This window comes from Heteronotia binoei, chromosome 1, assembly GCF_032191835.1.
Source record: "Heteronotia binoei isolate CCM8104 ecotype False Entrance Well chromosome 1, APGP_CSIRO_Hbin_v1, whole genome shotgun sequence".
NCBI lineage: Eukaryota > Metazoa > Chordata > Lepidosauria > Squamata > Gekkonidae > Heteronotia > Heteronotia binoei.
The window spans coordinates 270,519,622-270,537,051 of NC_083223.1; the positions used below are offsets into that span (position 1 = coordinate 270,519,622).

The 17,430-nt window shown below is 48.0% G+C and overlaps 1 protein-coding gene across 1 annotated transcript; it reads left to right on the plus strand.

Moving 5' to 3' along the window:
- Window positions 1-6,572: 6,572 nt before the first annotated feature.
- Window positions 6,573-16,728, plus strand: LOC132588458 (protein S100-A7-like). The gene is made up of 3 exons (XM_060260856.1): window positions 6,573-6,611; window positions 10,683-10,915; window positions 16,420-16,728. The coding sequence occupies exons 2-3, from the start codon at window positions 10,703-10,705 to the stop codon at window positions 16,582-16,584; spliced, it is 378 nt and encodes a 125-aa protein (XP_060116839.1). The 5' UTR covers window positions 6,573-6,611; window positions 10,683-10,702; the 3' UTR covers window positions 16,585-16,728.
- Window positions 16,729-17,430: the final 702 nt, after the last annotated feature.

The following is a 17,430-nucleotide window of genomic DNA, read 5'->3' on the forward strand; positions in this document are numbered from 1 at the left end:
GGGTGTCTGTTGTGGGGGAGGAAGGTAAAGGAGATTGTGAGCCGCTCTGAGACTCTTCGGAGTGGAGGGCGGGATATAAATCCAATATCTTCATCTACCTCACAGGGTGTCTGTCGTGGGGGAGGAAGGGAAAGGAGATTGTGAGCCGCTCTGAGACTCTTCGGAGTGGAGGGCGGGATATAAATCCAATATCTTCATCTACCTCACAGGGTGTCTGTTGTGGGGGAGGAAGGGAAAGGAGATTGTGAGCCGCTCTGAGACTCTTCGGAGTGGAGGGCGGGATATAAATCCAATATCTTCTTCTTCTCATTTGTACCCCTTTGTAGCTACACTAAGGATGCGTTAGGTGAGTTTCATGATGGGTCTAACGCTCGTTTATTCACCGACTAAGTCAGCATTTAAAACAGTAAAATCATACAAAATTAAAACTGAATGACCATAAAATCAGACATAGAAAGACATAAAAAGGTGCTGTGAAACTACAAATATATCAGAACGTGGCAGTTGCAGCAAACAGATTGGTAAAGGTGTTTAGCCATTTCCTGACTGAATTATTAGAGTTTTCCTTACTCTTGTGGCAAGCCAGCCAAATTTTTGCCAATTTGTATGTAACCTCAGGGTTCGTATCGTCAAGAAGATTCTTAAGGAGCTGCAATTTTTGTCTGCTGGTAAAAGGTACGGCCGTGGAAAATGGAAGTACTTCGCGAAGATCATTGTACGCCTCACAGTCAGATGTGACATGGACTAAAGATTCGATACCATCATTGCAGCAGGGACATAACCATTCTCAGAATGGTACTTTTTTATATCTCCCCTCCAGCACCGCTGAAGGGAGAACATCCCACCTCATAAGAGTAAACGTTCTCCTATATTCATTATTTGTTAAGCAGTATAGGTAGGGTATTGGGGTCACCCTGTTAACTGGAGAGACAGTTTGGTGTAGTGGTTAAGAGTGCGGACTCTTACCTGGGAGAACCGGGTTTGATTCCCCACTCCTCCACTTGCACCTGCTGGAATGGCCTTGGGTCAGCCATAGCTCTGGCAGAGATTATCCTTGAAAGGGCAGCTGCTGTGAGAGCCCTCTCCAGCCCCACCTACCTCACAAGGTGTCTGCTGTGCGGGAGGAAGGTAAAGGAGATTGTGAGCCGCTCTGAGTCTCTCTGGAGTGGAGGGCGGGATATAAATCCAATATCTTCATCTACCTCACAGGGTGTCTGTTGTGGGGGAGGAAGGGAAAGGAGATTGTGAGCCGCTCTGAGACTCTTCGGAGTGGAGGGCGGGATATAAATCCAATATCTTCATTTACCTCACAGGGTGTCTGTTGTGGGGGAGGAAGGGAAAGGAGAATGTGAGCCGCTCTGAGACTCTTCGGAGTGGAAAGCAGGATATAAATCCAATATCTTCATTTACCTCACAGGGCGTCTGTTGTGGGGGAGGAAGGGAAAGGAGATTGTGAGCCGCTCTGAGACTCTTCAGAGTGGAGAGTGGGATATAAATCCAATATCTTCATCTACCTCACAGGGCGTCTGTTGTGGGGGAGGAAGGGAAAGGAGATTGAGAGCCGCTCTGAGACTCTTCGGAGTGGAGGGCGGGATATAAATCCAATATCTTCATCTATCTCACAGGGTGTCTGTTGTGGGGGAGGAAGGTAAAGGAGATTGTGAGCCGCTCTGAGACTCTTCAGAGTGGAGGGCAGGATATAAATCCAATTTCTTCTTCTTCTTCTTAATTGATTCTGTCAGAGCTCGCCATTTGGTTTGTGCTATTTATATCATTTTGTCTGACGATGTCCAATATTCTCTGTTTCACTGTCTCCCTAGCATTATCATAAGTAGGAGAACTGAGATATTGTTTTGAAAGGCCGTAATAATGAATTCTGTCCTCTATGGCCCTAATCCATCTTGGGTCCAAGGTATCTTGTAGAATTAAACTGATCAAGCCCTTAGGAAAAAACATAAGTTTCAACCAGAACTGGATGATCAAAATCCAAAGCCTCACTTCTAATCATGCCAGTTTCTATTCTAATTAATGCGTCCTGAATGCCCTTGGGTAACTGGAGAACTGTTTCATCACGGAACAGAAAGGGAAATACAATTCTGAGTTCAGTTAAATAGAAATCGCCTTGACCTGAATAACTGAGGCTCGTTTGATCTTGCCAGATTTCGGAAATTTATGCTCTGTAGTCTTGGTGCTTGGGGGCAAGAGTGGGAGGGCTTCTGGAATCCTGACCCTACTGGTGAATCTCTTGATGACACCTGGGATTTGTGTGACACAGAGTATTGGACTGCATAGGCCATTGGTCTGATCCAACATGGCTTCTCTTATGTTCTTATATGGAGCTGAGGTCCATCAGTGACTATTAGCCACTGGCTAAAGAGGGAAAGCACGGGAGTATCACGAAAACGTCTATTTCTGCTTCATTGACTATGCTAAAGCCTTTGATTGTGTGGATCACAACAAACTGTGGCAAGTCCTTAAAGAGATGGGAGTACCAGACCACCTCACATGTCTCTTGAGAAACCTGTATAAGGGTCAAGAAGCAACTGTCAGAATGGGATATGGAACAGGATATAGAATAGGAAAAGGAGTTGGCCAAGGATGTATATTGTCACCCTGCTTATTTAATCTATATGCAGAGTACATCATGCGGAATGCTGGCCTGGATGAAGCACAAACCGGAATTAAGATTGCCGGGAAAAACATCAACAACCTCAGATATGCCGATGACACCACTCTAATGGCAGAAAGTGAGGAGGACCTAAAGAACCTCTTGTTGAGGGTGAAAGAGGAGAGCACAAAAGTAGGCTTGAAACTCAACATCAAAAAAACTAAGATCATGGCAACTGGCCCCATCACACCATGACAAATAGAAGGGAAAGACATGGAAGTAGTGACAAACTTCATATTTCTGGGATCCAAGATCACTGCAGATGGTGACTGTAGGCATGAAATTAAAAGACGTTTGCTCCTTGGGAGGACAGCTATGGCGAACCTGGGCAATATAATAAAAAGTAGAGACATCACCCTGCCAACAAAAGTCCGTATAGTCAAAGCAATGGTATTCCCAGTAGTAATGTATGGCTGTGAGAGCTAGACCATAAAGAAGGTTGAGCGCAGAAGAATAGATGCTTTTGAGTTGCGGTGCTGGAGAAGACTCTTGAGAGTCCCTTGGACTGCAAGCAGATCAAATCAGTCAGTCCTCAGGGAGATCAACCCAGACTGTTCACTGGAAGGTCATGCTGAAGCTGAAGCTCAAATCCTTTGGCCACCAAATGAGAAGGGAGCACTCCCTGGAGAAGATCCTGATGCTAGGAAAGACAGAAGGCAAAAGAAGAAGGGGACGGCAAAAGATGAGATGGCTGGACAGCATTACTGATGTAACAAACACAAATTTGGGCAGACTTCGGAGGATGGTGGAAGACAGGAGGGCTTGGCGTGACTTGGTCCATGGAGTTACAAAGAGTCAAACTCAACTGTGCAACTGAACAACAACAACAACAACAAAGAGGGAACACACTGTCTGGGGCAGTAATGGTCTGTCTTCTTGGTGCTTGGGAGGGCAAAAGTGGGAGGGCTTCTGGAATTCTGGCCCTGCTGGTGAACCTCTTGGTGGCACCTGAGTTTTGGGCACTGTGTGATACAGAATGTTGGACTAGATGGGCTATTGGCCTGATCCAACATGGCTTCTCTTATGTTCTTATGTATTGACTGCATCAGGGGTGTGTGGCCTAATAAGCAAAGGAGTTCCTGCTACAAAAAAAGCCCTGGTCTGAGCAAACATTTCTTGATTAGCGAAGCTGGTGATGAACAATGAATTTGATTGACGGATTGATTGCAACACTGTCAAATCCACTGACAAATGTAGTTCATGGTCATTATGCTCCAGAATGCAAATATCACGCCACAGTCCACATGATATCTTTTAATGCGGACCAACCCAAAGGACGCAAAATAGCGTACAAGCTTTTTGAGTTCTCCAGAACTCTTCGTCAGATTGGATATTACAATTTTTTTAAAAGAGAAGTGAGAGGAAGAAGAGAGATGTTGTGGGCCATGATTTTAAAGGCTTTTCCTCACTACTATTAATTCACCAGACAACCTGGGTTTGGGCCACTGTGTGGCACAAGAGTGTTGGACTGGATGGGCCATTCTCTTATGTTCTTATGTCTGGAGCAGTGATGCTCTGTCTTCTTGGTGCATGGGGAGCAACAGTGGGAGGGTTTTTGGACCCGCTGGTGGACCTCCTGATGGCACATGGGTCTTGGCCACTGTGTGACACAGTGTTGGACTGATGCGCCATTGGCCTGATCCAACATGGCTTCTCTTATGTTCTTATGTCTGGAGTAACGATGCTCTGTCTTCTTGGTGCTTGGGGGGGCAACAGTGGGAGGGCATGATCTTTTCAGAACTCACTTCTTCAGATACGTGAAGTGAAGTGTCTATCCCAAGGGTGTCAAACATGCAGCCTGGGGGATGGATCAGGCCCCCAGAAGGCTTCTATCAGGTCTGCGAGCAAGTCTGAACAGCATACTCAGGATTGCTACAGCATAGATACTGTCTCCAGATTTTGATGCAATAATTCAAAGCAAGAGGTGTCTGTTATCAGAGACGGTTGAATAAACAAAATACTGCAATAGTGCAAATCTTTTAAGCATGTTTTAAAGTTTTTTTTTTAAAAAATCCTTAATTGTGTTTGTGTTTATATCAGAAGTGTCAAACATGCGGCCCAGGGGCCGGATCAGGCTGCCTGAGGGTTCCTATCAGGCCCATGAGCAAATCAAAACCAGGTTTGCAACTTACAGATATGCACCTGAACAACACCTGAACAGCATACTCAAGATTGGTACAGCACAGACGTTGTCTCCAGTTTCTGAAGCAATAACTCAGAACAAGAGGTGTCAGTTATTGGAGACTGTTAAATAAACAAAAATATTGCAGGAGTGTTAATGTTTTAAGCATGTTTTATTTTAAGTTTTCTTTTTAAAAAAATCTTTAATTGTGTTTGTTTGTGTCCACTACCAGGCATTACATTTTATGACACACATGGCCCGGCCAAACAAAGTCTTGTTTATGTCAGAGCCGGCCCTCATAAGAAATGAGTTCGACACCCCTGCACTAGAGTTTTGGGGGCTTCCTAGAATGCTGTGACGTTGATTGTCTGCTCATTTCCCTCCCACTAGGAGGTAGGAGTGGGAGACCTCCCTCTACACTTGGGGGCACTGGAAGCCCTACCCCTGACCCCCCTACTCCTACCCCCCCGGCCACCGATGGGGGGGGTAGGGTTGCCAGGACCAGGTTGGAATGTCACCGTAATCAGAAGTCAGTGGGATGAACGGTTTAACCCCAAGGCATTCTGCTGCTGATCTATATTCCCCCGCTCCCCATTCTCCTACAAAAGAACTTCAAAGGACGAATCCACTGTGAAATTGTTGCATTGCAATTCACTTACAAGTTCAGAGCGAGGTGGTGGCCGCCACAAGCATAGCCACCTTCAAGAGGGGTTTAGATAAAAATATGGAGCAGAGGTCCATCAGTGGCTATTAGCCACAGTGTGTGTGTGTGTGTGTGTATTTTTTTTGGCCACTGTGTGACACAGAGTGTTGGACTGGATGGGCCATTGGCCTGATCTAACATGGCTTCTCTTATGTTCTTATGGTGTAGTGGTTAACTGTGTGGACTCTTATCCAGGAGAACTGAGTTTGATTCACCAATCCTCCACTTGCAGCGGCTGGAATGGCCTTGGGTCAGCCATAGCTCTTGTAGGAGTTGTCCTTGAAAAGGCAGCTGCTGTAAGAGCTCTCTCAGCCCCAACTACCTCACAGGGTGTCTGTTGGGGGGGGGGGAGGTGAGATTCAAAGTATACAGTAGGATATAAATCCAGCATCATCATAATCATCGTCGTCGTCGCCATCTTCTTCTTCTTCTTCCTAAAGGTCTTGACAATGACTTTGGAGCTGAATGTTTTATTGAGGGTTTTCCCCCTCCTGTTGTTAAGCCTAGTTGTTAGTGGCTATGGCATTTTGTTGCTAATGCAATAAAGATTGATGACGAATAACTTTGGATCCTTATCCCGCAATCATTATAGGGGCAGGGGCAAACGTCTTAACCGAGCGCGCCTCTTAACGGCATTCGTAGAGCTCCATCTCTACGCTGCCTCCTGCAGGCCTCGAAGGAAAGCGCAGCGCTTGTACTGAGGGTCAGGGCGAGTCCCCATCGCAACCCCACTGTCAGCTGATTTTAAGGGAGTCACCCTCCGACAATAGAAAACCATCCTCATGTGAATAATCCTTGTAGCCGCTGCAGCGAGACCCTGTTGAAATCTGGGAGGAAGATGGGGCCATGCTGGGGTGTGTGTGGTCATGCTTTCCTGGAATCGCACCAGGAAGAATGAATATACATCATGTCAATAGCCAAGCAGGAACCAAATGGAAGGCTGGCTGCCAGTAAAATGACTCCCTGTCAAGCAGCAGCCTGATTGCAGGAGTCGTTTCATCACGATCTGCTAATGTGGTGAAATCTCAGTTCTGGGGGAGGTATATAAACGGGACAGAGAGACTCTGTCTGTCATCACAACCGCCCGGATCCTTCTCCGTCTTCATTGATTACGCTCGGTGAGTGTTTTTTCCCCTCTGAACCACAACTCGGAACCTCTTCAGGCCCACCTGCCCCAGGTAGCGAATGTCATAGCTATTCGGAGACCTTTTCATTTTAAGGAGAGATGGGCTAAAAGGGGGACACGATAGAAGTTTTAGGAAATTATGCACGGGGTGGAGAGAAGTGACAAAAAGAACTTTTCTCCCACTCTCCCAAAAGACTAGAACTCAAGGGCATCCCATCAACCTGAAGGGCAGTGGGTTCGAGACAGACAAAAGGAAATACCGCTTTACACAGAGAGTGATTAAAAGGTGGGATTTGCTGCCAGAGGATGTACTAATGACCACAGGGAAAAAAAAAACAGCTTTAAAAGTGTATTTGATTCATGGAGGATAAGTCTATCAATGGCTATGAGCCATGGTGGCTGAGGGGAACCTCCACATTCAGAGGCAATGAGACTCTGAATCCCAGAGCCAGGGGGCAACATCAGGGAAAGGCCTTGGCCTCTCTGTTCTGTTGCTGGCTCTCCAGAGAAACCAGTTGATGACTGTGTGAGAGAGGATGCTGGACCAGATGGACCCTTCACTGGTCTGATCCAGCAGGGCTCTTCTGATGTTCTTATGAGGGGAAGGCCTCGGCCTCTCTGCCCTGTTGTTGGCCCTCCAGAGGAACTGGTTGAGGTCACTGTGTGAGGTAGGACTAGATGGAGCCTCATGGTCTGATCCAGCAGAGCTCTTCTGATGTTCTTATGAGAAGAAGGCCTCAGCCTCTCTGCCCAGTTGTTGGCCCTCCAGAGGAACTGGTTGAGGCCACTGTGTGAGGCAGGACTAGATGGAGCCTCATGGTCTGATCCAGCAGAGCTCTTCTGATGTTCTTATGAGGGGAAGGCCTTGGCCTTTCTGCCCTGCTGTTGGTCCTCCAGAGGAACTGGTTGGCCACTGCGTGAGACACAGAATGCTGGACTAGATTAGGGTTGCCAATCCCCAGGTGGGGGCAGGGGATCCCCGGTTTGGAGGCCCTCCCCCCGCTTCAGGGTCATCAGAAAGTGGGGGGAGGGGAGGGAAATGTCTGCTAGGAACTCTATTATTCCCTATGGAGATTTATTCCCATAGGAAATCATGGAGAATTGATCTGTAGGAATCTGGGGCTCTGGGGGGGGGGGGGGGGCTGTTTTTTGGGGTTGAGGCACCAAATTTTCAGTATAGCATTTAGTGCCTCTCCTAAAAATACCCCCCAATTTTCAAAAAGTTGGACCAGGGGGTCCAATTCTATGAGCCCCAAAAGAAGCTATCCTTCATTATTTCCTAGGGAAGGAAGGAATTGAAAAGGTGTGCTGTCCCTTTAAATGTGAGGGCCAGAACTCCCTTTGGAGATCAATTATGCTTGTCACAGCCTTGATCTTGGCTCCACCCCAATATCTCCTGGCTCCACCCCCAAAGTCCCCAGATATTTCTTGAATTGGACTTGGCAACCCTAGACTAGAGAGATTATTGGGCTGATCCAGCAGAGCTCTTCTTATGCTCTTTCTCCTCCCTCAAAGCACCCTGGGAAAGATAGCTCCAGGAGAGGGTGGGTGGAATCTAGATGTTGCTTTGTAGCCATCCCATAACAGGCAGAGTCTCTGTAGTTGCTGCCTTCCGAGAAAATCATCGGAGCAGAGATTGCATCGCCTTTTTTTTTTTTTAATAATTTCTACCAAACTATAAATCTTTACATTTATGATGTTGCTGTTTCCTTTGGGCTGTACGAACTTAATTTATTTAACTTGTTTAAGACGTTTCCCTGCTGCCTCTTCAGAGCCCTGTTTGAGGAAGCCGCCAATTAAAACCACGCTGCAATGCTATTTATTTGTTTAGGATACTTCCGTGCCGCTTCTCCGGACTCTGCTCCAGGCAGTGGAGGAGAAACACGCCTGCCACAATATTTATTTATTTGGGACTTTCCATGCTGCCTCTGCTAGAAGAGGCTTCCAAATTAAATCCATTGCAATATTCAAAACAAGCTTTTAAGAAATGAACCCTTGGTCCCAAAAGGCATAAACATCAGACACAAAAGAGAAGCAGGCTATGAAAAAGAGCCAGTCTGGTGTAGTGGTTATAGGGTTGCCAATCCCCAGGTGGGGGCAGGGGATCCCCCGGTTTGGAGGCCCTCCCCCCGCTTCAGGGTCGTCAGAAAGCGGGGGAGGGGAGGGGAGGGAAATGTCTGCTGGGCACTCTGTTATTCCCTATGGAGATTTATCCCCATAAAAAATCATGGAGAATTGATCCACTGGTGTCTGGGGCTCTGGGGGGGGCTGTTTTTTGGGGTAGAGGCACCAAATTTTCCGTATAGCATCTAGTCCCTCTCCCCAAAATAACCACCAAGTTTCAAAAAGATTGGACCAGGGGGTCCAATTCTATGAGCCCCAAAAGAAGGTGCCCCTATCCTTCATTATTTCCCATGGAAGGAAGGAATTGAAAAGGTGTGCCGTCCCTTTAAATGTGATGGCCAGAACTCCCTTTGGAGTCCAATTATGCTTGTCACAGCCTTGATCTTGGCTCCACCCCTAATGTCTCCTGGCTCCACCCCAAAGTCTCCTGGCTCCACCCCCAAAGTCCACAGATATTCCTTGAATTGGACTTGGCAACCCTAAGTGGTTAAGTGTGCGAGCTCTTACCTGGGAGAGCCGGGTTTGATTCCCCACTCCTCCACTTGCAGGCAGTGTTCCCTCTAAGCTGAGTTAGCGTGAGCTAGCTCACAGATTTTTAGCCTCCGCCTCACACATTTTTGGCTTAGCTCAGGAAGGATGACCCCAGAGCACACTAATTGATGCAGTAACTCACAATTTTAATGCCTGTAGCTCACAACTTTAGTACTGGTAGCTCACAGAGTAGAATTTTTGCTCACAAGACTCTGCAGCTTAGAGGGAACATTGCATGCAGCTGCTGGAATGGCCTTGGGTCAGCCGTTGCTCTCACAGAGTTGTCCTTGAAATGGCAGTTTATGGGAGAGCTCTCTCATCCCCACCCACCTCACAAGGTGTCTGTTGTGGGGGAGGAAGGTGAAGGAGATTGTGAGCCTCTCTGAGACTCTGATTACGAGAGAAGGCAGGGTATAAATCTGCAGTCTACTTTTTAAAAAGTCTTCTTAAAGCTGGTAAGGGAAAGCCCCTAATTAAAGGATATTTAATTTAATCACTGCTGCAGTCAGTGAGGGTTGGGGTTGTCAGATCCAGGTTGGGAAACTAGGGTTGCCAATCTCCAGTTTCGGGCAGGGGATCCCCCAGTTTGGATCCCCCTTGCTTCAGGGCCATCAGAAAGCAGGGTGGGGGGGGCCGGGGAGAAGGAAATGTCTGCTGGGCACTCTGATATTCCCTAGGGAGGCCGATTCCCATAGGGTATAATGGAGAATTGATCTGCTAGTATCTGGAGCTCTGAGGAGCTGTTTTTGAGCTAGAGACACCAAATTTGTAGCATAGCATCCGATGACTCTCCTCAAAACTCCCTCCAAGTTTCAAAACCATTGGACCAGGACTGGACCAGGCTCTGTGTGAGACAATGGTGGCATCAGGGGGTGTAGCCTAATATGCAAAGGAGCTCCTGCTGGGCTTTTTCTACAAAAAAGTTCTGTGTGAAACAATGGTGACATCAGGGGGTGTGGCCTAATATGCAAAGCAGTTCTTGCTGGGCTTTTTCTACAAAAAGCTCTGTGAGGAAAAATGGTGACATCAGGGGGTGTGGCCTAATATGCAAAGGTGCTCCTGCGGGGCTTTTTCTACAAAAAAGCTTTGTGTGAAATAATGGTGGCATCATGGGGTGTGGCCTATTATGCAAACGAGTTCCTGCTGGGCTTTTCCTACAAATAACTCTGTGAGGGAAAAATGGTGACATCAGGGGGTGTGGTCTAATATGCAAAGGAGCTCTTGCGGGGCTTTTTCTACAAAAAAACTGTGTGAAACAATAGTGGCACCAGGGTGTGTGGCCTAATATGCAAATGAGTTCCTGCTGGACTTTTTCTACAAAAAAAAAAGCCCTGATAATAATATTTTATTTTGGACCCTCGGAGAAGAGCCTGATGGGGAATAACTTTTGTTTTTTGGTCCCTTCCAGATCTGCAGAAACCTCAAACGATGTCTGCCCTTCACGACCACAGCCACAAAACCTCTAAGCCGACCAACACGGGGGGCTGCTGCCTGGCCGACTGCACCTTGGAGAATGCGTTGAAGATCATCGTCGACATCTATCATCAGTACGCTCCTAGAGAGGGCAAGGACGACTACCTGAGCCAGAAGGATCTGAAAGAACTTCTCCAGTGCCAGGCCCCGACCTTTCTCTCTGCTTGTGTGAGTAAAGCTGAGGAACTGGAGGGTTCTTTTTTTGTATGTGCGTGGGTTAGGGTTGCCAAGTCCAATTCAAGAAATATCTGGGGACTTTGGGGGCAGAGCCAGGAGACTTTGGGGGTGGAGCCAGGAGACATTAGGGGTGGGGCCAAGATCAAGGCTGTGACAAGCATAATTGAACTCCAAGGGAGTTCTGGCCATCACATTTAAAGGGACCGCACACCTTTTAGAATGCCTTCCTTCCATAGAAAATAATGAAGGATAGGGGCACCTTCTTTTGGGGCTCATAGAATTGGACCCCCTGGTCCAATCTTTTTGAAACTTGGGAGGTATTTTGGGGAGAGGCACTAGATGCTATACTGAAAATTTGGCGCCTCTACCTCAAAAAACAGCCCCCCCCAGAGCCCCTGACAGCCGCGGATCAATTCCCCATCATTCCCTATGGGAATCGTTCCTGAAGGTGCATAATGGCTATGGGGGTGGAGCTTCCCCCGCCGGCCAGCTGGCTGGGGGAGGGGGGAAGGCTGTAAAACCAGGGGATCCCCCGCTGGGACCTGGGGATTGGGAAGCCTAGCGTGGGTAGTATCGCATTTAGGCACTGTCTCGATTGGAACACATGTAGGGCTGTCAAGACCCCGATCCAGGCGGGGAATCTCCTGTCCGGGAGGTTCTCAACCCACAGGCCCACATTGGGCTGGCGGGGGTAACCTCCCCGTGTTGCTGGTGCAATGATGTCACTCAGAAGTGACATCGTCAAAATTGTGGCATCGGTGCAGGGATGCTCTAGGCATTTCCGAGGAAACTCTATGGTTTTCCCGGATGCTCTAGCCATTTGGGAGGTAAAACTCTATGGTACAATAGGTACCATAGAGTTTAAACCTCCAAAATGGCTCGGGCATCTGGGAAAACCATAGAGTTTTCCTGGAAACCAGGGACCTTCTGCCTGCCAAGTAGATGCTGTACCCACTGAGCCACAACCCCTAGCCGAACGTCTGAGATTTTCAAAAGGCCACCTCAAAATTCCACCCCTGGGCTGAGGTCAGACGCACATAAACTGACAAGATGGGCATGGATGAAAGCCAGATGCATGTCGGATTTTATGCAGTTGTCCAAACATCAGTATCTGGCAATGGTCGTTGGCTCGTTCGTGTCGCAAACTGCCACGACTGAGACACGGACTTTTTTGATAGTACATTAAATCCGGAATAAGAATGCTTCTGACGACTCCCGCACGTACTTTCTATGTTTGAACGCTCCATTGTAGCCGACTTGTCGCAAGCGCACATCCGCTTCCCTGTGAGAGCCCACTCCAAATGATATCATTGTGCCAGCAATTGTTGACTCAGCCTTCCATCCTTCTGAGGTCGGTAAAATGAGTACCCAGCTTGCTGGGGGGGGGGGGGAGTGTAATGACCGAAGAAGGCAATGGCAAACCACCCCGTAAAAGGTCTGCTGTGAAAACTTTGTGATCGACCAGTGACGGGACCCACATGGGATAGAACGGTAGCCTGGCTGTTGTCTGATCGGAAAATTGGTTGTGCGGATTATAATAGAGGTGTGTTGCAGATGGATTTAATGGTGAGTGTGACCGCACCCCCGGTGATGTTGATGTAGATTATGGATTTACTGGTTACTGTGAAAATTCTTCTTCTCTCATAATATTAGAACATCTGGGGGGAGGTCATCCCAGCTGATTGCCAATTTTAGTCAGCAAAAAAACCCCCCAAAGTAGTGCCCAGAGCTTTTTTTGTAGCAGGAGCTCCTTTGCATATTAGGCCACATCCCGTGATGTAGCCAATCCTCTTGGAGCTTACAGTAGGCCCTGGAATAAGAACCCTGTAAGCTCTTGGACGATTGGCTACATCAGGAGTGTATGGCCTAAGATGCAAAGGAGTTCCTGCTACAAACAAACAAACCCAGAGTAGTGCCCCATCCATTCCATGCCCATTTGGCACCACAAAATGGTGGAAATTGTTTTCTATATCTTTAAAAGGGAGTTAGACAAAATTCATGAAGGAGGATCAATCCTCTAACCCATGACAGCTAAATGAAAACCTCCAGCTTCAGAGGCAGTCTGCCTCAGTCTCAACGCAAACTGCTGGAAATAATGGAAACCGTTGCCTTCATGCCTTGCTTAGAGATTTCTAAGAAGCACTGGGTTGAGGCCTGGGGTTGGATCCAGCATTGGGTTGCCAAGTCCAATTCAAGAAATATGTGGGGACTTTGGGGGTGGAGCCAGGAGACATTGGGGGTGGAGCCAGGAGATATTGGGGGTGGAGCCTGGAGCAAGCTTGTGACGAGCATAATTGAACTCCAAAGGGAGTTCTGGCCATCACATTTAAAGGGACGGCACACCTTTTAAATGCCTTCCCTCCTTTGGAAATAATGAAAGCGAGGGGCACCTTCTTTAGCGGCTCATAGAATTGGACCCCCTGGTCCAACTCTTTTGAAACTTGAAGAGTATTTTGGGAAGCGGCACTGGATGCTATGCTGAAAATCTGGTGCCTCTACCTCAAAAAATACCACTCCGAGCCCCAGATACCCACAGATCAATTCTCCATAATACCCTATGGTAGGGGTGGCCAATGGTAGCTCTCCAGATGTTTTTGCCTACAAATTCCATCAGCCCCAGCCATCAGCCATTCTGACTGGGACTGATGGGAGTTGTAGGCAAAAACATCTGGAGAGCTACCGTTGGCCACCCCTGCCCTGTGGGAATCAGTCTCCATAGGGAATAATGGAGTGCCCAGCAGACATTCCCCCCCCCCCACACTTTCTGATGACCCTGAAGCAGGAGGAGGGCCTCCAAACTGGGGGATCTCCTGCCCCCACCTGAAGAAGAATAATAATTGTAGATTTATACCCCACCCTTCCCTCTGAATCAGAGATTCAGAGCGCAAAGCGGCTTACAATCTCCTATATCTTCTCCCCCCACAACAGACAATCTGTGAGGTGGGGCTGAGAGAGCTCTGACAGAAGTTGCCCTTTCAAGGACAGCTCTGTGAGAGCTATGGCTGACCCAAGGCCATTCCAGCAGCTGCAAGTCGAGGAGTGGGGAATCAAACCCGGTTCTCCCAGATAAAAGTCCGCACACTTAACCACTTGACCAAACTGTTCTCAGCCTGCAGATTGGCAACCCTATGTTGGATGCAGCGGGACTCTTATGATTTGGAGGAGAAGGGAAAAGACCAGATTGCCTCACCAAGAGGGAGGCTCTTGTTCTTGCTTGTTCTCTCCCACCCAGTTTTCCAAGGATCGTTTAGTAGACAGATTACTTGGAAATTGTAGCATCTTGCCAAGAAGCTCTTCTTTGTGGTCACATTTAGGGTAATGTAAGAAAAGGTGGAGGCAGCGTAAGTGGGAGGAAGAGAACCAGCTGCCAGCTCTCTTGCAGGATCCTCCATTCTCAGGTTCCCTTCTTTAAAGAAGCGGTGTGCCAAGGTGGTGAGATTCTGACACTCCTGCCCAGTGCAAAATTTGGGTCAGAGAGAGTGCTTTGCTATCTCTTCCTCCTCCACAAGAGGTTCCTCATGTGCTAGAAACACAAATCAAAGTCCAGCACAGAATTAGCTGGCCAGAAAAATGGTGGCAGAGGCTTAAGAATGGGCATTTTGGTGACACCATGATGTCACTTCCAGGCCTGGAAGTGGAAGTGACATCACAGCGCGACCAGTGATGATTCCCCCTTTGTTCACCATGGTGGGCAACCTGGCAGCCCCATTTGTAGGTCGGACGGTACCCAAGAACATCAGAGTTCGCTTTCGGCCTGTTATGGCCACACTTAAGGTTGCCAACCTCCAGACGGTGGCTGGAGATCTTCTGGGATTACAACTGATTTCCTGGGGTCAGAAATCAGTTCCCTTGATGAAAACAGCCATGTTGGAAGGCAGACTCTATGGCATTATACCCTATTGAACTCCTGCCCCTCCCTAAACCTTGCCCTCCTCTGATTCCACCCCCAAAATCGCCAGGTATTTATTTATTATTATGTTTTTATTACGTTAAATCTATATCAGGTGGCTAACAACAGGCCCTTTTTTTGAGCAGGAATGCACAGGAATGCAGTTGTCTGGCTTGGAGCCGAGGGTGTGGCCTAATATGCAAATGAGTTCCCGCTGGGCTTTTTCCACAAAAAAGCCCCACGCGAAACAATGGTGACATCAAGGGGTGTGGCCTAATATGCAAATGAGTTCCTGCTGGGCTTCCCCCCACAAAAAGCCCTGTGTGAAACAATGGTGGCATCATGGGGTGTGGCCTAATATGCAAATGAGTTCCTGCTGGCCTTTTTCTTCCCAAAAGCCCCACGTGAAACGATGGTGACATCATGGGGTGTGTGGCCTAATATGCAAATGAGTTCCTGCTGGGCTTTTTCCTACAAAAAATGGCCCTGGCTAACAATCTAAAATGGTATCAGAAAGAAGTACATCAATGAAAACTTAATTTTTTTTTAAAAAAAAACCATTGTGGTGCTATACGTCGGAATACAAACAATTTCCTAAAGATTCCTTTCAGTTTTTTCCAGTAGCTGTTGTAGATTTGCCAATCCCCAGGTAGGGGAAGGGGATCCCCCAGTTTGGAGGCCCTCCCCCCGCTTCAGGGTCATCAGAAAGCGGGGGGGGGAATGTCTGCTGGGTACTCCATTATTCCCTATTGAGACTGATTCCCATAGAGAATAATGGTGAATTGATCTGCGAGTATCTGGGGCTCTGTGGGGGCTGTTTTTTGAGGTAGAGGCACCACATTTTCAGCATATTATCTGATGGCTCTCCCCAGGTTTCAAAAAGATTGGACCAGGAGGTCCAATTCTATGAGCCCCCAAATAAGGTTTCCTTATCCTTCATTATTTCCAAATGGAGGGAAAGCATTTAAAAGGCGTGCGGTGGTCCCTTGAAATGCAATGGCCAGAACTCCCTTTGGAGTTCAATTATGCTTGTCACAGCCTTGCTCCTGGCTCCGCCCCCCAATGTCTCCTGGCTCCACCCTTAAAGCCCCCAGATATTTCTTGAATTGGACTTGGCAACCCTAAGCTGTTGGTGTTCTTCAGAGGTGATATTATAGATGTTGATAAACAGTAGTCAGATCCAGGGGGTTCCCTCTAAGCTGCAGAGTCTTGTGAGCAAAAATTCTACTTTGTGAGCTACTGGCATTAAAGTTCTGAGCTACTGCATACATTAGTGTGCTCTGGGGCCATCCTTCCTGAGCTAAGACAAAAATGTGTGAGCTGGAAGCTAAAAATCAGTGAGTCAGCTTATGCCAACTTAGCTTAGAGGGAACACTGGTCGGCAACCCTCTCCCATTTTAGATGTTGTATGCCAACTGGAAGAATTCAGTTTTATAGACCCTGCAGAATTGGGAGATATCCCACAGGGCCGTAATGGAAGGGTGCTCCATAAGATCGGTGCTTCTACAGAGAAGGCCCTGGCGGAACTCAGCCTGATCTGGAGCTAGATGCTTTTCCCGCTGGACCTTCCGCCAGTCAACCTCTTTTGTTCTCCCTCCCCTTACAGGGTAGAAGCAGCCCCGGCTACATCGAAAAGCTTTTCAAGGAGGCCGATGTCGACAAGAACAAAAACCTGACCTTTGAGGAAACCTTCACGGTGTTCGCTCTGTTGGCGGATGACGCCCATCGCATCAGTCACGGCGAGGACAGATGTGGCCCCGACAAGGACTGAGTGCCCCTGTAGATGCGGCCGAAAGACGGAGGCCTTGGTGTTATCGGCATTGGCATAGTTTCTCACTCGAGTTGTGACATTCTCCAGCAATACCAAAGTTGAATTATATGCTGCCTTGGATGGAAATACACTCTTAACACTGTTGCTGTTCTGTCTGTGTCTGTTTCTTCCTCGTTTTTGTCCTGGGGACTCTCTGGGGGGAGGAGTAGAATTGCCCAGTCTGACCCAGGAAATATCGGGGGGCTTTGGGGGTGGAGCCAGGAGACTTTGGGGGTGGAGCCCAGGAGCAAGGGTGTGACAAGCAGAACTGAACTCCAAAGGGAGTTCTGGCTGTCACATTTCAAGGGACCTTTTAAATGCCTTCCCTCCATTTGGAAATAATGAAGAAGACTGCAGATGTATACCCTGCCCTTCTCTCTGAATCAGAGACTTAGAGTGGCTCACAATTTCCTTTATCACCTTCCCCCACAACAGACACCCTGTGAGGTGGGTGGGGCTGAGAGGGTCCTGACAAAAGCTGCCCTTTCAAGGACAACACCTGCGAGAGCTATGGCTGACCCAAGACCATTCCAGCAGCTGCAAGTGGAGGAGTGGGGAATCAAACCCGGTTCTCCCAGATAAGAGTCCACACACTTAACCACTACACCAAACTGGCTCTACACCAAACTGAAAGAGAGGGGCACCTTCTTTTGGGGCTCATAGAATTGAACCTCCGCCCCTTGGTCCAACCTTTTTGAAACTTGGGGGGTGTTTTGCAGAGAGGCACCAGATGTTGAGCTGAAAATGGTGCATCTACCTCAAAAATAGCCTCCCCCCCAGAGTCCCAGATACCCGCAGATCAACTCT